General features: G+C 47.7%; 1 protein-coding gene across 1 annotated transcript in view; it reads left to right on the top strand.

The window, feature by feature from the left end:
- Positions 1-23963, top strand: part of LOC128832083 (deleted in malignant brain tumors 1 protein-like) — a 166998-nt gene that overhangs the window by 137947 nt on the left and 5088 nt on the right. Inside the window, 11 exon segments of the mRNA XM_054019173.1 lie at positions 2270-2584; positions 2821-3135; positions 7737-8054; positions 8134-8457; positions 17559-17864; positions 18436-18498; positions 18585-18899; positions 19325-19355; positions 19731-19831; positions 19834-19872; positions 22167-22262. Coding sequence (XP_053875148.1) covers positions 2270-2584; positions 2821-3135; positions 7737-8054; positions 8134-8457; positions 17559-17864; positions 18436-18498; positions 18585-18899; positions 19325-19355; positions 19731-19831; positions 19834-19872; positions 22167-22262 — 2223 coding nt within the window.

The raw sequence follows: 23963 nt of genomic DNA, 5'->3' as shown, positions 1-23963 counted from the left end.
ATATGCCTGTTGGCCTTTAGTTGCTTTAACACTTTTCTCTCTGGTCACTGTGTTCCTATGGATACATAAAAAAATCACTCTCCTGGGCCTGGTACTATTCAATATTTTCATTAATGATTTGGATGGTGGAGTAGAGAATAAACTCATCAAATGTGTGGATAACACAAACCTGGGAGGGGTCACAAGCTCTTTGGATGAGAGTATTAGAATTCATAATGACCTTGATACATTGGAGAATTGGTTTGAAATCAGTAAATTAAAATTCAGTAAAGACAAGTACAAAGTACTAGACTTCGAAAGGAAAAATCAAATGCAAAAAATCCAAAATGGGGAATAACTGACTAGGCAGCAGTACTGCAGAAAATATTCTGGGGTTATATTGGATCAGAGACTGAAATGGGTGATGCTGTTTTGAAAACAGGAAATGTCATTCTGGATTTTATTAACAGATTTGTCCTAAGTAAGACAGAGGAGGTAATTGTCCTGCTGTACTCAGCACTGGTGAGGCCTCAGCTGGAGCACTGTGTCCAGTTTTGGGCTCTCTCTCTACGATGGGTAGGACAAGAATTAATCCACTTAGATTGGAGCAAGGGAGAGTCAGGTCAGATATTTGGAAAATCTTTCTAATTATAAGGATAGTTAAGTACTGGAACAAGGTAGCAAGGGAGGTTGTGGAATCCCCATTGTGATGATGCACTCCATATGTTTTATGGAAATATGCTTATGAACCTGAATATGATGTAACTGGAATATGCTTTATACAAAAGATCTGTTGTAAGGTATCATAACAAAAATTATAACCTACTGAATATATTTCTCCTATTTGAATGTATGTATCATTCTTGTATCTGAAGCTACAAATATGAAGTATAACTCTGAGGTCCTATTGTAATTAGGCAAAGTGTGGGCCATTAATGGTGGTTTAGAATCTGGAGGATTCCCATTGACTAGGACAATTGCTTGTAGAAGGTTTATTTACCTGCAAGCCTTCCTGTGTATGTGTGGGCCAGCCCGTGGGTAATGAAGAATGAGGTCTCACAGGACATGTGACCATGTCACATGATACTGGAATCCATCTTAAATCTGGTACTTTTCCATTTAGAAGGAGGGGTAGGGACCCAGAGAGACAAAAGTTTCCCGCCTTGTGCCAAAGCTATAAAAAGGGGTGGAGCAGGACAGTCGGGGATGCCAGTCATGAGAGAGCTCCTGTTTTCCACCTAAGATGTTTGCTGGAACTAATAAAAACTATACCAGGGGAAAGGATTGGGCCCAGACTAGGAAGGAGTGTAGTCTGTCAAAGAAGCTTATTGGAACATCTCTGAGGGTAAGATTTTACCTGTGATCAGTTTCTTAATGTATTAGGCTTAGATTTGCGTGTTTTTTATTTATTTCGCTGGGTGACTTACTTTGTTCTGTCTGTTATTACTTGAAACCACTTAAATCCTACTTTTTATACATTGGTCTGTGTTGCAGCAGGCTAGCATGTGTGGCTCAACAAGGCAGGGTTGTGGAGTCCAAACTGGCAGGGAAAACAGGCTCAGAGGTAATTTCAGAACATCAGGTGAAAGTCCCAAGGGGGTGTCTGTGACTGAGCCCGTCACACACGTCATTGGTGACTTTTAAGAACAAGTTAGACAAACATCTATCAGGGATGGACTAGGTATACTTAAACCTGTCTTGGTGTGGAGGGATGGACTATCTGCCTTCGTCAGGTTCCTTCCAGTCCTACATTTCTATTTATTGCAAGATTTGATAAGCTATTGAGGCCTGCTGATTTTTTAAAAAAAGTTTATCTCTAGTAGATACTGTTTAACATCCTCCTTAGTTACCAATGGATTGCAGAGTGGTATACCCTCCTCACATAGTATGAAAACACATCCTGCTTCTATCCAAAACCAGAAATGTTTATTGAACACGTCTGCCTTATTTGCATCATTATAAACTATTTTACCATCTCCATTTATAATGGGTCTACACCTTTGTTAGGATTTGTTTGTTTGTTTGTCTTTGCTCCTAATATACTTTAAAAATTGTCATTATTGTTCCTTGCCCTGCCAACTATGGAGTTTTCCATGATAGCTTTAGCTTCCCTTATCGATTTCTACATCTCATAGCTTCCAATGTATATCAATTGCTACTGAATTCCCCTCTTTCCATTTGTTGTACTTTCTTTTTTATTTCTAATTGCTGCCTGCACTGCCCCACTGCACCAGGACGGGCTTTTGGCCAAAGGCTCCTATGTAACTTTCATACTTCATTGGCTTTCTAGGACACATTGAGCTCCAGCTGGATGGAGGGGACAATGCCTGCTCAGGACGTGTGAAAGTAAGACGTGGAGACACCTGGGCTACAATCTGTGATGCACACTTTGATCTCAAAGCTGCCAGTGTTATCTGTAATGGACTACAGTGTGGAACAGCTCTATCTATCCCAGGAGGAGCTCACTTCGGAGAAGGACAAGGACCAATCTGGCCTGAGGAATTCCAGTGTGTAGGGAATGAGTCACACCTCATCTACTGTCCCAGGATATCACATGGGAGTCAGACGTGCTCACATGCAAATGATGCCAGTGCCATATGCTCACGTAAGAATTTGGCACAATGTCGCTAAAATCCCAATGTTGTGTATTCTAGTGCAGCAATAAAACGATCTCACTCTGTAGGGAGCTGGGATAATAGAGCTGCTATCGGCTTCTAGTAAAACCTCAACAATCCAATATAATGGCGATGGGCTCAATCCCCTTGACTTTCCTTTTCTTTGTTATTTAATATAAAATAGCTCCAAGCCTCCCTCTTTAAACCCCTTCTCCCTTCTCCCCTGGGTACACAGGATTCCGGCTGGTGAACGGCAGCACAGCGTGCTCAGGGAGGGTGGAGATCCAGGTTCTTGGTGCCTGGGGAACCCTCTGTGACTCACGCTGGGATTTACCAGATGCCAACGTGCTCTGTCATCAGCTCGACTGCGGATTCGCTGAATCAGTCCCAGGAGAAGCGTATTTTGGGAAAGGAACCGGCTCTGTCTGGACAGACACATATCACTGCAAAGGGACTGAACCCCATTTGAGCCATTGCCCTGTTACTGCCCTGGGGGCCTCTCAGTGCTCACACGACAATGATGCCAGTGTGATTTGCTCAGGTATGTACAGGAGAGATGCTGGATTAATGACACCGGCCCCTCAGTGTGTGACACTGCTCCCAGAGCAGGGGAACCTCAGGACACAGCAAGGGGAGGGGGAGCTAGATCCTAAAGCACGTATAATACTAGTAAATGTATTAAAGATAAAATTTAAGTAAATAATATTATCACAAAAGAATAGCTGTGACCTGGGAAAGCCCTGGATTCTCCAATAAAAACATCAGCAACTCTGTCCTTACGCAGGGCAGAGGAGCAGGGGCAGCACTTTGTCCTTCGGGTTACATAAATGTCACCAATTCCTTGTCCCCAGCCTTCTCCAATAGTAATTAGAGGAGGAGCTGGTAGCGACTCCCAATATGGAGGTTGGTTCACACTTTCTATTATAAAATATTCTCGGCACCTTCTTGAGAAGCTCTCGAACCTTCCTTGATTGCTGGAAGCTTTGCCTTCTCTTGTGCAGTGAGATGCCTTCCAGGTTTGGCTGAATTATAAACTGCTGAAAATCACCATTTCCCTTCTCCTGAGGGTATTTATGGTAGCACACTACAGAGAAAGTAGTGCTTTCACTCACTTAGCTTTTTTTTACTTTTTTCACACCTTTCCAATCGAAAAAGCTCTACTCCCCCCCCCCGGCTTTCTTACTTTCTTACGCTTTTTTACCTTTTTCTAACTTTTTACAGTGGAAGAAAAGATTAGCAGGGGATTGGACTAATGACCACATGAGGTCTCTTCTAATCATAATATTCTGATTGTATGAAAAAATAGAAAGGGGGAGGAAGTGGCAAACCTGTAAATCCAAAAACTGGAAAAGAAAATTGAATGTTTCATTTTCCAAACATTGAAATTAATCAACATTTTAGTTAGAGTCTAAACAAAAGTTCTCATTCCATTTCCACATGCCAATATCATGGATCTGTTTAAAAATTGAAATACTGCATTTGAAATACTTCACAGGAAAAATTTTGAGTTGTTGACCCGCTCTAATATTTACCTTTTATAAAAAAAATAAAATAAACAGCATTATTTAGTTCATTTAGTCAAAGCCAAAGGCACAAGATTTAGAAAAAAACAGAATTAAGGTTACCTATATAATGTTAATTCAGTCCCGCACCCTCCCTTCTGCATATACATAATGATACAGTCTAATTGCATGCATACATCCTATTATTCTTACCTACCCCCAGTATCAGAGTGCACCACAAACTTTAATGAATTTGTCTTCATAACACCCCAGGAGATAGCAGACTCTTATGATGCCCATTTCAAAAGTGACTTAGGCACTTAGAAGCCCAAGAATAACATTTTCAAAAATGCTTAAGTGACTTAGAGACTTAAATCCTATTTTCTCCAGTAATGTAGGAGCCCAAGAACCATGCAGACTTCTCCCTCTTGCTGCCTAAGTCACTTCTGAAAATAGCACTTAGGCTCCTACATCATTTAGCTGCTTTTGAAAATTTGACTTACAATGATTAAAGCCAAAATTCCAAACTCGCTACTTATTTGGGGTGATTGGGCAGCAACTTGAGACCCTCAGGGCCTGATACTCCAGAATACTCACCATTTCTGAAGAGTTTTATGTGTTCAAAGTTCTCTACAGACATTAATAAACCCTCACCAAACTCCAAGGAAGCAGGTGGTAAGTATTATTATTAGCTCCATTTTACAAATGGTGAAACTGAGAGAGATTCATAGATTCATAGATTCTAGGACTGGAAGGGACCTCGAGAGGTCATCGAGTCCAGTCCCCTGCCCGCATGGCAGGACCAAATACTGTCTAGACCATCCCTGATAGACATTTATCTAACCTACTCTTAAATATCTCCAGAGATGGAGATTCCACAACCTCCCTAGGCAATTGATTCCAGTGTTTAACCACCCTGACAGTTAGGAACTTTTTCCTAATGTCCAACCTAGACCTCTCTTGCTGCAGTTTAAACCCATTGCTTCTTGTTCTATCCTTAGAGGCTAAGGTGAACAAGTTTTCTCCCTCCTCCTTATGACACCCTTTTAAATATCTGAAAACTGCTATCATGTCCCCTCTCAGTCTTCTCTTTTCCAAACTAAACAAACCCAATTCTTTCAGCCTTCCTTCATAGGTCATGTCTCAAGACCTTTAATCATTCTTGTTGCTCTTCTCTGGACCCTTTCCAATTTCTCCACATCTTTTTTAAAATGCGGTGCCCAGAACTGGACACAATACTCCATAAGCAAAGTAACTTGCCCAAGACCACCCAGTGACTCAGTAGCAGAGACAGGATAAAACAAAGTGTTTTGACTCCTAGACCTGTGCTCGTTCCACCCGATCCCACTGCCTGACTGCGGAAGAGCTGAGCATCCACATTTTGTCTTGACCCTAGCGGCAGTTGTGAGTGCTCAGTACTTCCACAAATCAGACCCCATAAAAATTGGCTTAAGAGACCTGCTCAGCATCACTTGTGAAGTCTGTAGCAGAGGCAGGAACAGAACTGAGCTCTACTGAATGACAGTCACTGCTCTTCACAAGATCATCCTAGTTCTTCCTACGCTCCCCTGCTTGTTCTCTTCAGGCCTTCCAGTTTCTAAAGTGAATGAGGCAGGGGTCATACAGGCACAGCCTGATGCTGCACAACCCCGACTTATCCATCCTGGGCACTGAAAGTGGCCAGGGCCCTGCAGGAAAATAATTCACTAGAAAACTTAATTTTAATGACCAGCCAATCTGGTTCCCTTGTGACTAAATGGAGCCCGTCTCTTGAGTCTATAGATTCGCAGTTTTAAGACCCAAAGAGGCCACTGTGATCATCTGCTTCTCCCCTTACCAAAGGGACCCTTCCTGCTTAATAAAGTTCCAGCTCCCCTCTCTGACCCATCTTCAAATCCATATACAGAGTCTCCATAGGGCTTCTTGACTGGCTGGAACTGGGGTCCTTACAGAGAAACCTACTTCAGAAGCCCTGGATTTCAACCTTCTTCCTAATAATGTACTGTAGCTTCCAGGACTATCTCCCACAGAGCCCAGAGTCACTGGTGCCATTACACACCATAACTAAGCCTATAGGGCCCTGCCCAGCACTCACAACAGAGGTCTACTCTCCTCTTCACAGCTGATACCTTTATACCTTGGGGGCAATTCACCTCACAGTTTTTCTGCTTCTCACAGATGCTGCTACCTGCATTCCTAACTGAATTCCCTGCAGCCTGCCCTGCCCCTCTTAACTAGCTACCCAGCCCATACCCTGGTTCTCGAAGGGAACTCCTCAGCACATGAAGATGCTGATTTCTCCCCACAGTTGCTGGAAGGAGAATCCTTTCTAAGGAAAAACACCTGGTCCCTTCCGTACGAGCTCCATCTGCCATGATCCCATCTGGCCTTCCTGAGGGGCTGTGGTACCCAGTTATATCCATGAGCCTACCTGGAAAGCCCCAAATCTACTGTCTACCCCAGGGGTTGGCAACGTTCAGCATGCAGCTCGCCAGGGTAAGCACCCTGGCGGGCCGGGCCAGTTTTATTTATCTGCTGTCGTGGCAGGTTTGTCCGATCGCGGCCCCCACTGGCCGCGGTTCGCCCGTCCCGGGCCAATGGGGGTGGGGAGAAGCGGTGCGGGCGAAGGATGTGCTGGCCGCGGCTTCTCGCCGCCCCCATTGGCCCGGGATGGCGAACCGCGGCCAGTGGGGGCATCACAATATTCACCAACAGAGAACGTCCCCTTCCCCTCCCCACACACAGCCTGCTTAGTGTGGTGTGAATTGATCAGCTGGAATCTCACGTTGGGCTCATAGATAAACGCGGGGGGAGGGATAGCTCAGTGGTTTGAGCATTGGCCTGCTAAACCCAGGGTTGTGAGTTCAATCCTTGAGGGGGCCACTTGGATCTGGGGCAAAATCAGTACTTGGTCCTGCTAGTGAAGGCAGGGGGCTGGACTCGATGACCTTTCAAGGTCCCTTCCAGTTCTAGGGGATGGGATATCTCCATTAAATTATAACACCACACTTCAGGGGACAGCTCCAGTCAGAACCACCAGTGTCAGGAACTATCTCACACTGGGAGCTCCTGCACTGGACCCAGGTGAACCAAGAAAGTTGCCACCTACTGAGCAAAGATCAGAGGGAACTAAGGGAATTTACCAATAATAACCTGTTTCTGACCATCATGAGCCCTGCTCTTCCATTGGCCAAACTCCCTCAAGGCAAACTTGCCTAAATCATTCACAACCCACCTGCTAAGTGCTTGTGCAGACACCATTCACTGGCTTCCAGGCATTTAAGCCTGGATAAAGTGACTACAAACCTCAGCAGCCATTCCACCACCACACACAGAGACTATTTTCCCAATCAGTAATCTGCAGGAATTCTCTCGCTCACTCATTTACAGGGTCTGCTGGCAAGTCCCTCTGGCAAACTCAGCGTGTTACAACAATCCTTATATCAGCTTCACTTAGAGATTCAAAAGAGAAAGTTTCTTCTGACAGAGGTTGTTCCATTTAACACTGTGACACGCTCTGATCACTGGGTGATAACCTTCTTCTTTAGAAACAGTCCATAATTTCATGCACACTCTGTATTATTTCTAGTGTATAACAGGGAGTGTTATTCAGTGTAGTTCCCATCTCTCCTGAGCCCAGGTCGTTCTGAATCACTCAGACTGCTGAATGGAGAGAGCCGGTGTGATGGGAGAGTAGAGATTTCCCTCCGTGGTGTGTGGAGCAGAGTGCTGGATGACCAGTGGGACATGAATGATGCCAGCGTGGTGTGCAGGGAGCTCCAGTGCGGAGTCGCGGAGAAAGCTTTTAACCCCCCTAAGTCTGAGCAAGGAACAGGCTCCGTGGGGCTGAGAAGGGTCCAGTGTGCAGGAAATGAGACTCGTCTGACTCTCTGTGACAACTCCACGTCTGAGTCAGCCCAGGCAGGAATCGCTGCAGATGTCGGTGTCGTTTGTTCAGGTGATTCATTTCCAGATCTCACAAACATTCTCTGTTCAGTAGGAAAATACATATTAACAGCTGGGATCTATCCCCACAGGGAGCAGGCAGATCAGACTTGTGAATGGGACAGGTCGCTGTGCTGGGAGAGTGGAGATTTATTACAGCGGCAGCTGGGGGACAGTCTGTGATGATTTCTGGGACCTACCGGACTCCAGTGTCGTCTGCAAACAACTGGGATGTGGACATGCCATCAATGCAACTGTCTCTGCTCATTATGGGCAAGGATTCGGGCCGATCTGGCTGGATGATGTGAACTGCTCGGGGAATGAATTCGATCTCTGGGCGTGTCCTTCCAGGGGCTGGGGCCAGCACAACTGCAGACACAAAGAGGACGCGGGAGTTCTCTGCTCAGGTCTGTTTTGTGAATGCTCTCGTGAGCTGTGTTATTAGGTGATTTAATGGAGAGGGCAGATGTTTAAGGAGATTGCTGAGAATGATACTTTCCCTGGCTGTCTCTGCCTCCCTTTCCCTTGTGTTACTACCTACCAGGGTCACCATTAGAAAGTCCTCAGCTCCCACCAGAGATATTGGAGATATTGCAAGATTTCCCTAATGTTAGAATGCTGTGTCTCAGGTATCTGAAGGAAACTGTATCATGGAAAGCAATGACTGAAAAAGGATGTAGGGTCCTAGTGGAGAAATAACTGAACATTAGCTCCCAGTGCTCTGTGTGGTAAAATGGGGTAATGCGAACCTTGGATGTGTAAACAGAGGAGCAGAGAGTAGGAGTGGGGACTAAATTTTACTATTGTGTGTGGCACTGGTGAGACAGATACTTGAATACTGTGTCCAATTCTGATGTCCACAAAAATTGGAAAGGGAGCAGAGATGAGCCACAAAAGTGATGTGATGGCTTGAATAAAAGCCTTAGGGTGAGAGATTTCAGATGCTGAATCTGTTTAGTTTATCAAAATGATCAAGAGGTGACTTGATTACAGTGCATAAGTTCCTTCACAAGGAGCACATACACTTACTAAAGGGCTCTTTAATCTAATGGAGAAAGGCAGAACAAGAGTCAGTGGCTGGAAGCTGAAACCAGACAAATTCACATCAGAAATAAGGCCCAGGTTTTTAACAGGGAGGGTGATTAACCATCAGAACAAACTACCAGGGAAATAGTGCATTCTGCATCTCTTGAAGTCTTCCTGTCTAGACCGGATGCCTTTCTGGAAGCTATGCTTACGTCAAACTCAAGTTATTAGGCTCTATGCAGCTGTTTTACAGAAGGTCAAACTATTTGCCTGTCCCCGGCTGCAGCAGCTTCAGGGCTGGGGAAGTGATGCCAGTAGCGTAGCTAGTGGGGTGCAGGGGAAGCAGATGCTTCCCCTCGCCACATTTTCCAAAAGAGGCGCCTTAGGTAACCATGGCGCCAGTGGGCCGGGTCCAGCCCACACTCTGCTCTGAAGCTTGGCCTGCCGGCCTGCGCTGAATTCCTACAGACAAGGCGGGAGGCAGGGGCTGGTCAATGCGGTGGGGTGGCACGGCGCCAGGCACAGGAAGCAGAAAGTGGCGGCACTAGCAACTGCAGCAGCGGGGCTGGTACTGGGAGCAGCATGGAGCGGCCGCGAGAGGTGGGTGCGGGCGGCCTGACTCCCCCTGCCTGGGGCTCCCCTTGCCTGCCGCGGGCTCCTCCTCTGCAGCGCTTCCCGCCATGGGGCTGGGGCTCTCCCGGGGCTCTGCCCTGCATGCGTCCAGCACCCACGGGGCTGCTCCTGCCTCCCTGGGCTGGCCCCATATTCCCTCTCCCGGGGGGCTGGGGTTCTGCTGCGGCTTGCGCCCCTCTGCCTCCTCTGTGGGGAGGCAGCCCCAGGGGGTTGAGGACATGCCACCCCTTCCCCAGCTTCCCCCTCCAGGCTCCAGCAGCCCCCGCACTGCCCTGCTGGGCCTGTTGAGCCCTCAGCCCCAGCAGGGGGCTAACGTGGGATGGGGTTCGCGCCTGGCGTGCTCTGTGCTTGGGGCGAGGCGGAGATGGAGAAGCGGGCATCCAGCAGCCCCGCCGGCCGGACTACCAGCTCCATGGAGCCGCCACCGCCACCTCCTCAAGGCCAAGCGAGGCTGCGGAGACCCAGCGGGACCCCGCGCCCTCCCCAGTCAGGGAAGAGACTGAGAGTCCCTCCCCTTTGGCCTGGATGGGAAGGTGAGTGACCGAGCGCATGCTGGGCGCTTGGCCTGGGGCCCAGTGCCCCATCCCACTGCCCGGTGCCCCCCGCAACACCCCATCTCCCCCGGTGCCGTGCCCGGTGCCCTCCAGGGCCCTCCAGGCAGATGGCACCAGGTCCTGCCCTCATGCAACCTGCCCCTACTGCACAGGTGCAGGGGGCGGCTCGGCCCAGGCTCCGGGATCAGCCTGCAGCGGGGAGTGGAGCCACACCCCCGCCGGCTCGGCTCAGCCCAGCCCCGCTCTTAAAGGGACACGGACCCCACCGCGGCTCGGCCTGGCCCAGGGCACGTGAGAGTATCAGGGTGCGTGCCGGGGGCTCCCGGGTGCCTGCAGGGCCCTGGCAATAGATGGGTCTGGAGGAGACAGCCAAAGGGGGGGGGGCGTGGAGCGGCCGGAGGAGGAGCCCAGGAGGGCGTGGCCAGAGGAGGAGCCAAGGGGGGGCACCTTTTTTATGTTTGCTCCCCCTGCTCTTAAAACCTGGCTACGCCACTGAGTGGCGCCTCTCCAGTCCAAGCCCCTGTGGCTCCGTGCTTACGGGGCCCTTGATATCCTGCTCTGCAGCCATGTGGCCGCACAACTTTAGGGTTACCATATTTCAGCAAGCGAAAAAGAGGACGGGAGAAGCCCCGCCCTAGCCCCGCCCCTGCCCCGCCCACTTCCCGCCCCCCTCAGAACTCCCAACCCTCCCCCCGTTCCTTGTCCCCTGACTGCCCCCTCCTGGGACCCCTGCCCCTAACTGCCCCCCAGGACTCCACCCCCTACCTAAGCCTCCCTGCCTCTTGTCCCCTGACTGGCCCCTCCTGAGACCCTCCCCCCATCCTAACTGGCCCCCTAGGACCCTACCCCCTACCTGTACCCTGACTGCCCCAACCCTTATCCACACCCCCACCCCCAGACAGACCCCTGGGACTCCCACGCCCCATCCAACCACTCTCCACCCCCTGACAGCCCCCCCCAGAACTCCCGATCCATCTAAACCCCTCTGCTCCCTGTCCCCTGACTGCTCCGATCCCTCTCCCCACCCCTGCCCCCTGACAGCTCCCCCCCAGAACTCCCAACCCCCCACCCCCTCGCTCCTTGTCCCGTGACTGCCCCCTCCTGGGACCCCTGCTCCTAACTGCCCTCCAGAACCCCACCCCCTACCTAAGCCTCCCTGTTCCTTGTCCCCTAACTGCCTCCTCCTAAGATCCCCCCCAACTGCCCCCCAGGACCCTACCCCTTACCTGTACCCTGACTGCCCAAAACCTTCTCCACCCCCTCCCCCAGAAACTCCCCCCAGAACTCCCGACCCCCCCGTCTCTTGACTGCCCCCTCCAGAACCTCCCTGCCCCTTCTCCTGCCCCCTGGCCCCCTTACCCCGCCGCTCAGAACATGGTGTTGGGCTCTGTGGGGAGCCGGACACGTGGCTGCGCTCCCCAGTGCAACACACAACCCGGTACCACCCCACCCAGTGCTGCCGGAGCGGGGCGCTGGGCTGCAGGGGAGGAGGAGCTGCCGAGGCCCGATGCGAACGGCCAGGCAGGCCGGCCGGCTCAGAATGTGGGGGGGGGAGGAGGAGCTCTACAGCTGCTCCGGAGTCCAGCCCAGCAAGCTGCGGGGGAAGGGCTCTGGCTGCCAGAGCCCCATGCGAGAGGCTAACTTTCCTGCAGCCCTCCCAGCCGCGCCTCGCTCTGCGTGGGGGGGAAATCCCGGACATTTTTAGTGATTTACAAATTCCCCCACTGACGCTATTTTTAACACAAAAAGGAGGACATGTCTGGGTAAATCCGGACGAATGGTAACCCTACACAACTTAGAGGTAATGTAGTCCTGATTCACTATATCCATCTTCCCATGGCGTCACAGATAGTCCCCTTAGAGTCTCCAGCCTATCTTGTCACACAGACAAACTGGACTTAGTGATAACACTGCTCTACAGCCAAAATGCTTCTGAAATAAATGTAGTCAAACTTTACTAATTCTGGGTCACTGAGAACGAAAATGATACTTAAAATTGTTGATTGGCTCTAGTTTTCAAGATATGCTATTGGGTCAGTATATATGACTCTTGACTTGGGAATGGCGGAGGATAAGTGAGTTATAAAGGGAAGGGATCTCAATTTAAACCAGAAATGACTAAAATACATCTTTGACTGGATCTATGAATAAATCTGTGACTGGGTTTGGACAGTACTTGCTTTTTAGGCAAAACAATGAATGATGCAATCTGAAGCTGGTATTGCGTCATACATGATATGAATTGCATCATGTTGTTCGTAGAAGTCATGGATGATGCAATCATAACGTAGCTTACATCACTCTGCTGAACAAATTGCCCTATATCAGCTCTAGAAATCATACAGTGTTGTGCTCTCTTATTTGTCAGTGTTTGATTTTGCAAAGGGACACATTTCTGTTTAGCCAAAGTGAGCAGAGATGCCTCGTACTTGTATGAACAGTGCAGATAACTTCTGCTATGTTTGTGGTGAAGTGACTTTTGCATCACAAAAGCGCAATATAACCACTATGGTTAAGAAAGCCTATCGCCTTTATTTTGGCTGCAAAATTGGAGACCAGGACAAGAGGTGGGCCCCACACATATGCTGCAACACTTGTGCAACAAATCTTCGCCAGTGGTTGAACAGGAAAAGGAAATCTATGCCTTTTGCAGTGCCAATGATTTGGAGAGAGCCAACAGATCATACCAGCAATTGTTACTTCTGCATGGTGCTTCCAGTTGGGAAAGGTGTGTCAAAGAAGAAAAAGTGGACTGTGCATTATCCAAACATTCCATCAGCTATACGCCCAGTACCCCACGGAGAAGGACTGCTGATTCCTGATGCACCAGAATCATTCTCACTTAAGTCAGACGAGGAAGAGAAAGAGGATGAAACTTCTGGTCCTGAACCATCAATGTCCCAGGACCCACATTTTCTCCCATCCTCCTCCTCTGAACCACACCTCATAACACAAGGGGAACTGAATGACCTTCTCAGGGATTTTGAACTACCCAAGTGTAAGGCAGTGCTGTTGGGCTCCAGACTACAGCAGTGGAATCTCCTGGCAGGTGATGTTAGGGTCTACATGTTCCGTGACTGTCAAAAGGACCTTGTCCCATTCTTCTTCATGGAAGGTGATCTTGTAGTCTGCAACAACATTGATGGTGTGATGGCAGCCCTCAACATCGTTCACGATCCAGATGAGTGGAGACTGTTCATTGATTCATCGAAGACGAGTCTTAAAGCTGTTTTACTGCATAATGGCAATGTTTTGCCATCAATTCCAGTTGGTCATGCAGTCCATATGAAGGAAACCTATGACAACATGAAACAACTTTTGAGGTGCATAAACTATGACCAACATCTGTGGCAGCTTTGTGGCGATTTGAAGGTTGTTGCTCTCTTGCTTGGTGTGACGTTATTGGCATAAACTGGGACCATGTAGATCATTGTTGCAACCAAGGTCCGGTAGTAGCACCAAATCTTGTATAAAGGGGGTCAAATGGGGTGTCTAAAACAAGGTTATGGTTTACTGGTTATGATTATGCTGTCTATATGTGTGTATCAGTTTTGTAGTTGAAGTTATGAATATTGGCTCTATACTGTCTGTATGGCAAACTTATGCTATGCTGCTGGGTGACATCCCAGGCAAGCTGGGATTAGCTCTGCCTAGCCTGCTTGATGGCCCATTAAGGACCATCAGCTATACAATTGACCCATTGAGAGAAGGCAGGTTTCAGAGTAACAGCCGTGTTAGTCTGTATCCGCAAAAAGAAGAACAGGAGTACTTGTGGCACCTTAGAGACTAACAAATTTATTAGAGCATAAGCTTTCGTGGACTACAGCCCACTTCTTCGGATGCATATAGAATGGAACATATATTGAGGAGATATATATACACACATACAGAGAGCATAAACAGGTGGGAGTTGTCTTACCAACTCTGAGAGGCCAATTAATTAAGGGAAAAAAAACTTTTGAAGTGATAATCAAGCTAGGCCAGTACAGACAGTTTGTAGCTTGATTATCACTTCAAAAGTTTTTTTTCCCCTTAATTAATTGGCCTCTCAGAGTTGGTAAGACAACTCCCACCTGTTTATGCTCTCTGTATGTGTGTATATATATCTCCTCAATATATGTTCCATTCTATATGCATCTGAAGAAGTGGGCTGTAGTCCACGAAAGCTTATGCTCTAATAAATTTGTTAGTCTCTAAGGTGCCACAAGTACTCCTGTTCTTCTTTTTGAGAGAAGGCAGATACTGGTAACTCAGCAAAGTATGCAGGAACTTGCCCCAGTGACTCCAAACTCCATTTTGCTGTAATTTTCCACAGTAAGAACAAAGAGGTGTTCTTACACCTGGAAAAGACTATATAAGGCTGATGCCTCATCTCCATTTTGTCTTCAATCCTGCTTCATATCTCTGGAGGGACTTTGCTACAAGCTGAAGGTCTGAACAAAGGACTGAGGACCCATCCCAGCGGGGGATGTATTCCAGAGACTTGATTTGAACCTGCAGTTTATTCCATCGCTGCTGCAATCCTGAACCAAGAACTTTGCCATTACTGCATGTAATTGATCCCATTTAACCAATTCTAACTTTCATCTCTATCTTTTTCTTTTTATGAATAAACCTTTAGATTTTAGATTCTAAAGGATTGGCAACAGCGTGATTTGTGGGTAAGATCTGATTTGTATATTGACCTGGGTCTGGGGCTTGGTCCTTTGGGATCAGGAGAACCTTTTTCTTTTACTTGGGTATTGGTTTTCATAACCATTTGTCCCCATAACGAGTGGCACTGGTGGTAATACTGGGAAACTGGAGTGTCTAAGGAGATTGCTTGTGAGTCTTGCGGTTAGCCAGTGGGGTGAGACCGAAGTCCTCTTAGGCTGGGTCTACACTACCCGCCTGAATCGGCGGGTAGAAATCGACCTCTCGGGGATCGATTTATCGCGTCCCGTCGGGACGACTGGAAGCCGCAGAGGTCGATTTTGCCGCCGTCCCTACAGCAGGGTAAGTCGGCTGCAATACGTCGAATTCATACGCGAATAGCGTATCTTAAATCGACCCTCTCCCCCCCCCCCCCCCCCGTAGTGTTGATGTAGCCTTAGTCTGGCTGGTTTGGTTTGCCTTAGAGGTGGAAAAAACCCCAGCCTTGGGCTGTAACTGCCCTGTTTGAGGAATTTGTCCTGAGTTGGCACTCTCAGTTGGGTTCCGCCAGAACCACATTGTCACACTTGGTCTGCAGACTGGATACACAAAGTACTGCTGTTTTCTCTGCGAATGGGATAGTTGTGCAAGAGATTCCCACTACATCAAGAAAGATTGGCCACTCCGACAGTCATTGGAGCCTGGGAGGAAAAGTGTTCAGCATCCACCACTTGTTGAATCAAGGAAGATTTTGTTACCACCCTTACACATCAAGCTGGGTCTGATGAAGAACTTTGTCAAGGCCATTGACAAAACACAAGCAGCTTTCAAGTATCTCTGTGGAAAATTTCCAAGGTTAAGTGAAGCTAAGATAAAGGAAGGCGTCTTTGTTGGTCCTCAGATTCGTGAACTTCTTCGAGATGATGCATTTGACTTTGCACTGCATGGCAAGGAAAAGGCGACATGGAAAGCCTTCCAGTTAGTGGCAATAAATTTTCTCGGAAACAACAAGGCAAACAACTACAGGTTGTTGGTGGAAAACCTCCTCAAAGCATACAAAAGCCTTGGTTGCAACATGTCACTAAAGATACATTTTTTGCACTCTCATCTAGATTTTTTTCCACCGAACTACGGAGCAGTGAGCAACGAGCACGGTGAGCGATTTCACCGGGATATTGCAACAATGAAGAAACGCTATCAGGACAAATGGGGCCCATCAATGCTTGCAGACTATTGCTGGACAGTGACAAGAGATGCTCCATTTGATGAATACAAGAGACAAGCCAAGAAGCGCCGAGCAGACACTGAATAGGACTAAACTATGTACATAATAGTTTTTTGCCTTTTGTTTCATAATAAATTTTATTTATATAACCCTTTTGCTGATTTTTAAAGTGTTACATAAACAGGACAGGTGAAATATTATCATGTAAAGCAACCATAAACACATGAAAAGACCTAGGTTTACAATTTATGATTAAAACTCTACTATCTACACAATATACATAGACATAAAATGTAAAAACTTAAATATCTTAGAAACAGTAGCCAATCAGTTGTTTTAATTGCCATATTTGAATTCAGCACATCAAAATACATAAAAAATAGCACATTTTATCTCTGAAGCAGACGACTTCTCAAAAATTGTAGACCAGTGTAATTGGTCACTTACACCAAAAATCACACCACATTCAGGTTGATTCCAGTCCCAAGAGGCCAGTCACTTATTCCAGATCAGTTGGTACCTAGATCTTACACCAAAGACAATGCCTGTAGCCAATCCTGTAATAAACTATGTGCAGGTTTACTGACTAGGAAAAAAGAAATAAAAGGGTTATTTACAGGTTAAAGCAAGCAAACATCTACACACAAATGAGTTACCATTTACATCCTAGGAGTGACAGAGTTGTAGTGATCTGTCAATTCCAAATGTCCTTCAGCGCTGACCCAGGAGTAACCCCTTGGGGTCTCTGGCTTCAGTTTGGTGTTTCTAGCCCTGTCACAGTTCAAACAGCCAAAAAGATGAACAATCTTCACATCTATTATTTTTATTTCCCCCTTCCAGCCTTCAAAGCGATGGGATGAGGCCTTCTGCATGTACTACATGCAGGGGGTGGATGGGGGGATCATTCCCGTGCCTGAGTTCACAAGTTCAGAGCAAACATTTTCAGTTATAAAGTAAAACTTACATATTTTCTTGTAGCATGGACCACAGACATTACAAGTGAGATTAATGCCTGCAGCAACTAACTATCATGTCATAGAATCTAAGCACAAAATACATTCTTACAAGATTAATACCTGTTTTGAGCAAAACTAACATACAGGTGACCTGATCTGGTCTCCAGCTGTGAGATTGTCACTTCTCAGCTGCAGCCTGGGCAAGAGCTGGCATCTGGCCTGCCAATGTCCCAATCCTTCCCGGCCTTTATCTAGTACAATCTGAATGTAGCTGCTGGTAATGCCTTCCAGAGATGCCCACTGTATTTCTAAGGGGCCTGTGGTGTGCAAAAAAGTCTCTCATTTTTGGAGTGGTTCTCTAGCAGTAGCTCCTGCAGAATGATGCACAGGATCGTTAGCAATCACTGAGATTTCACTCTTCACACCCCAGTTCATTTCAGAATCAGATGATTTAAATTCCCTTTTTGTGCCTTTCCTTCTAGAATTCACAGATCTGAGGCTGGTGAGCGATAGTGACTGTGCTGGGCGGCTGGAGGTTTTCTACAATGGGACGTGGGGCAGTGTTTGCTCCAATCAGATGTCTGGAGTCACCCCAGCAATTGTCTGCAAACAACTGAACTGTGGGGATGGAGGGCAGATTGCAAAAGACTTTGAATATGGAGCAGGTTCTGGTCCCACGTGGCTGGACCATGTTGCATGCAGTGAGCAGAACAGCTCCCTCTGGCAGTGCCCGTCAGAGCCCTGGAATCCAAAGTCATGTGATAACCGAGCAGAAGAGACCCATATTTCTTGCATTGGTAATTCTGAAACTACCTGCATGCAGGCATGCAGACACACATATATGTGATGTGTTCAATTAATTGAAGGTTTAGGATAGAACTTGTTATTGTTCACATCTCAGTGTAGGCAGATGTAAATTCTCAACACAAGATACAAACATATTTTCATGATGTTTTATAGCAATAAACATTTGTCTGATTAACAACAAACATGGAAATTAATCAATTAATTATAAAAGAGACCAGTGTTATACAGTGCGATAAGGCAGTGTGAGATCCTAGAAAAGCTTCTCCCTAGAGACCGTCATTAGGCAGCTCTGTGGTTATTAATCCTTTTGGGATGAACAATCAGAGATGGGCCCAGGCTGTGCAGTTTGGGTCAGAACTGGAATCCTGCACAAGTCTATGTGCATGTCAGCCTGTGTGTCTGAGTAACAGCTGAATAGCAAATTAATTAGATATTAAATGACCCAGAGTTCACATTTCAGTTCATACAGTGCTGAAATTAGGGGTTTAAAATACAAATAAATTCTACTCCCACATCACACACACAATCTAGTGCATTCACCACAGCTTTTTCTCTCCATAGAAAAAAAAGCAAAACCAACTCAGACCCTGTTTGCCGAATGCCCAAACTCTCCAAGCTGCACAGGTATCTCTGCTTCTCTGTGTCTCCCTCTTGGTCCCTAAGGGCTTTCCCAGCTGTCTCAGTAACATGTGAGGTTTCTGCATTTCCAGACCAGGAGAAGTTACGTGTCGTGGAAGGAAAGGACAGATGCTCGGGGAGAGTGGAGGTTTGGTACCGTGGCTCCTGGGGAACAGTTTGTGATGACTCCTGGGACATGGCGGATGCTAATGTTGTGTGTAAACAACTGGGCTGTGGATCTGCTGTATCTGCCCCGGGCGAGGCTGCATTCGGTGAGGGGACTGGTCCCATCTGGGTGGAGAAGGTAAACTGCAGAGGGACAGAGTCATCTCTCTGGAACTGTCCTGCCAAGCCCTGGGGTGAGAGCAACTGTGGTCACAAGGAAGATGCTGCCGTGAATTGCGCAGGTGAGTGACAGGAGATGTTTCTGCTACATGCTGTAATTTTCAGGGACATGGATGGATCAGCCCACCCTCTTATCCCTTTGGTCCCAGACCAGGCCCTCCCATCTCCTGTGTGCAGGAGAATCATGGATGCTGTGGGGTGGAACCTTTGTGGGGTCAGATTGGCTCAGGCATCAGCCCACATAGCATCTGTATCCATCACAGGCCCCAGTGTGCTGGTTTGTTACTAGAGTCCTCATTGCTGCACAGAGCACAAGGGACTTGGGCCCTAAATCACTAACAAACAGGCCCTGTGCTGCTGTGAGGGAGTTTGTGGACATGACAGCTGGAGACAACCAGGGACTCTCAGAGGTGAGGTTTCCACCAGGAACAAACACGTCACCTCCCCCTCGCTCCAGACTCTACCTCTCCTCCCTTTCTCTTTGCAGGTGTGACAGAGAGGACAGATTTTCCAAATACCCCAGTGAAAGCATCCCCCTCCTCCTATCAAGGGTTAAATTCCGCTGGGGCTGGGTCACAGAGGAGGAGCTGGAAGCTGCAGCCTGAGGGAAGGAGCTCCTTTCCCTGGCCTGTGACATCTGAGGGGGAAGGACACCCGGGTGGGAGCTGCAGGCCCTGCTGAGCCAGAGGATTCCTGTCTCATGGCTCCAGCTGACAGGGCAGAGCCCATGATTTAAACAGCAGCCTGTGAGCTGCCCCCATAGCGCACAGACTGTCCCAGCTCATTACCCTGCTGTTCTGGGCCCTGCAATGAGTGACTGGGGACCTCCCCAGGTCCCCCTCCCTCCCCCGAATCTCACAGGATAATCTCTCCTTGTCGCATGTTCATTTCCATCCAGGTCCCCCGCGACGCCCTCCGACCGACAGTGGGAGAGTCACGGTGCCCCTGATCATCTGCATTATCCTGGGGGCCCTGCTCTGCCTGGTCTTAATCATCCTGGGGCGCAGGTGCGAAGTGCCAGGGCACAGCGCAGAGGTGGGTCCTGATTGGTGTCACTGTGTGAAATGCCTCTGCAATAGCAGGGGGGCTGCAGGGTGTGAGGGTGAGGGGTGATACAGGCTGGGTGGGGCGGACAAGGGTGCCTAACTCCTCTCTCATTTAATATTTCATTTACTGTCTGGCAGTGGGACAGCCCAGCCATGAAATCTGGAGATGATGCTAGCTAGGGACCTTTACAGTGTCAGAGAATCTGCATCTGTATCCCCCCCCTCCCCCCCGCTCCGGTGATCCACTCCAGGAGTGCCCACTCAGGCCTCCAGCTGTCACCTGTCTCTGGGTGGGAACCCCCTGTCCCACCTCCTTGTGGCCAGGAGTTTTTAATACTGCACTCCCCCCCCCCCCCCCGACTTCCACTGTGATACCCCAGCAAACCAGTCTGCGTACAGGCCAGCCCCCATGTTGTGCGTTCTCCCCAAGGGCTATGAGCAGTGCATTGCCAGCAGTTACAAGTCACCACCCAACTCTCTCTCAGCAAACTACACCTTATTCCTAGGATAAAAGTATGACACAGAAAACATTAAAAACAATAAAAATTCCTCCACACTTGCTGAACATACCAGAATTCACCCGTCTTCCTCATGGGCAGCTTGGTAGACCAACGTCCCTCCAACTATTCAGTGTTGGGATCCCCGTGGACAGAAGGTCCTGCCCATTTGCTGAATCAAAATGAAGGCCCTGAGTCTGTTTAAACTCAGCCTTTCATACCAAAAGTCTTTCTTTGTCTCTTGGTCTCTGGTAACCCAGTTTGGACCAGTCCGTATAAACCACCCTGAAGGTCGTTACCTTTCTGGAGTTGTTTACAATCTCAGTGATTCACCTTAACCACACACGCCCCCCCCCCCCTCCAACAAACACACACACACACACATACACTCTCTCACTGTTTTTTCTTCCTTGAGGAGCTGTGGTAATCCTCCCACATGAAGTAGAACATAAACCAATTCATATCTTTAATACAGTGATTCCCAAAGATACTGCCTGGAATTTCATTATCTGTCCCAGGGAGGGGTTCAGAATATCATGAGAGACATCATGGAAAAGGGACCTAGAGAAATTGGAAATATTTTCAGGGGGGAAAAGTGTATAAAAATAGAGCTGTGGTAAATGATTGTGAAAAGAGTGATCCAATAAAAAGGACAATCTTAGGAAGGAGAAGTGCAGGAAAGGAGCATTATACTGTATCGTACTGAAAGCTGGCACTTGTAGGGGATTTTACTTCTATAAAACACTGTACATACATTAGCTAGCAGCTCCATTGCAAGAAGATAGAGGACGGGATCGCCATCAACATACACGTAACATTCACAACTTTGCAGTAAGACAATGACTATAATCAGACCTCATGGTTCAGGGCTTCAGCCGGTTGCCTGCAGGGGTCAGGAAGGAATCTGGGAAACCCCCATATTTGTGTTTTGTTTTACTTTGTTGTGTTTCTTGCCCTGCTCTGAAGCATCAGACATTAGCTACAAAGGGATATGTGACACTGGATAGGCTGGACCAGTCCTCTGAGGTGGTACAGAGAAAGCTCTTTCTAAGATATCTGGCTGGTGTGTCTTTTCTGTGTGCTCAGTGTCAAACCGATTGCCAGATTTGGGGTCAGGAAGGAATTTTCCCCTAGGTCAGACTGGCGAAAAGGGACCTTGGGGGATTTTCATCTTCCTCTGAACCATGGAGCATGGATCGCCTGCCAGGATTATCTAGGCATTTCTCACTTAGTCAATTCCCTGCCATTGCGGGGGCCTTGGGCATTGGTGATACCTTCGTCGCTCCTGATTTCTGCCTGTCGCACACAAGAGCTTATTCTGCTGAGGACTGAAATGCTTTAGTCTAAGTGCATCTTTGGGCTCAAACCTAGGGGTATCTGGGTGAAATGCAGTGGCCTGTGTTATACAGGAGGTCAGACTAGATGTTCTAATGGTCCCTTCTGGCCTTAAACTCGATGGGAAAAAAAAGATAAACACCAGCGTGGGGGAAGAATTATTTAAGCTGCTCCAAAGGGGAATAGCCCGGAATAATGGGATGAGATTAAAAAGGGAACATTTAAGATGAATGTGAGGAAGCTTCCTGACAGCGAACTAACCCTGGGAACCATCATCAAAGGGCTGTTGTGGAAAGAAACCCTGTCACCTGGCTCATTTAAATTCCAGCAGTGGGAATGTGCTGTAGGGTTCAGGCTCGCACTGGGCCCACGGGGAGGGCCTGGATGATCCCATAGTATTTCCCATCTCTGGTTTCAATGACCCTGTGCAAACCCTGACCTTTGTTTTCAGGTTCCAGAAGACCCTTGGATCCCTTCTCTGAGGCTGTGTACGAGGAGATTGATTATAACCTGATGAGAGAGAAGCAGGAGATGTTCAGTCGCTCAGGTCTGTGTGTGTCTCACTCTGAACAGGGAGCAGCCATCTAACGCCCTTTCCATCTGAGGCCCTGATCCAGAGTTCAATCACTGCAGCTTCAGCTCTGTGAGCTTGTCATTGGAACTGGGCACAAGTCTTCATTACAAAATGTTGTGGTGAAAAATTCAAATCAAGAGACACCGAAACATTTCACAAATTCCTGTCAATTTCACCCAGTTGTTCCAAATACAGTAACTCCTCACTTAACGTTGTAGTTATGTTCCTGAAAAATGCGACTTTAAGCGAAATGATGTTAAGCGAACCCAATTTCCCCATAAGAATTAAAGTAAATGAGAGGGTTAGGTTCCAGGGAAATTTTTTTCACCAGACAAAAGACTATAGTGTGTGTGTGTGTGTATATATATATATATATGTACACACACACACACATACACACAGTATAAGTTTTAAACAAACAATTTAATACTGGTACACAGTGATGATGATTGTGAAGCTTGGTTGAGGTGGAGGAGTCAGAGGGTGGGATATTTCCCAGAGAATGCCTTACTGCTAAATGATGAACTAGCAATTGGCTGAGCTAGGGCTGGCTCCAGGCACCAGCAAACCAAGCACATGCTTGGGGTGGCACAATTACAGGGGCAGCATTTTTGCTTTGGCAATTGTGCTCTCGGAGCTCTTTTTTTTTGTTTGCTTTTGCTTGGGGCAGCAAAAAACATACCTGGGCTGAGCCCTCAAGGGTTAACTCTCACATTCTACAAGGCAGCAGGAAAGGAGGGAGGGCAGACAGGGACAGAGACACATACCCTGTGTGTGTGTGAGAGAAAGAGATGCACATTTCCCCTTTAAGTATGAAGAGTGGGGTCAGAAGTACACTGCCTTGTTAATTAGATCAGCCAGCTGAGACCCAACCGCAGCTGCAGCTGCTGCTGCCTGGAAGCTCCCTCTGTCATGTGTCCCCCCACTCTATGGAAGATGGGGTAAGCAGGGTGCAGGAGCAGGAGGGAGGGGGACATCCTGACATTAGCCCCCATCTTCTTCCCCTCACCCCCCTATACAGCACACAGGAGTCTCAGAGAGCAGCTCCAAGGCAGAGGGCAGGAGCAGCACATGGCAGTGGGGGGAGGGACACAGCTGAACTGCAGGCAGCTGCTGCACAGGGAACTTAGGGGAGTGGGGAGCTGATGTGGGGCTGCCGGTCCACCCTGGTTCCAAGCCCCCACCAGCTAGCTCCACCGGGCTGCTCTTCCTGCAAGTAGTGGACAAAACAGGTGGCTGCCAAATGACGTTAGAAGGGAGCATTGCACAACTTTAAATGAGCATGTTCCCTAATTGATCAGAAATGAAACAACATTAACCGGGACGACTTTAAATGAGGAGTTAGTGAAATTAAATGTTCTTTGTGTACAACACTAAAGAAAACATTTGTTTTTTTTCAATTTGATAGTATTTTTCCATTAGAAATTTCCTTTAATTTCATCTATAAAAACAAACAAAGAAAAATTAACTAATGTCCAAAAGAACACCAAATGGTTTCAGTCAAAATTAAACTTCTTTTTTTTTACTATTGCATTTGCCAAAACTTAAAGTCATTTTTTGGCTCAACTCAAAAGAATGTTGGGGTTTTTTTGTTTTGTTTTTTCCCCCCAATTGCCAGAGAACCAAACCATCTTTTTTCCCCCCACACTCTAGCTGTGGGAGCTGGGTCTGTGG

Source organism: Malaclemys terrapin, chromosome 1 (genome assembly GCF_027887155.1).
Source record: "Malaclemys terrapin pileata isolate rMalTer1 chromosome 1, rMalTer1.hap1, whole genome shotgun sequence".
Lineage (NCBI taxonomy): Eukaryota > Metazoa > Chordata > Testudines > Emydidae > Malaclemys > Malaclemys terrapin.
Note: the sequence above shows the minus strand (reverse complement) of the source record. Positions and strands in the feature narration are given on the sequence as shown.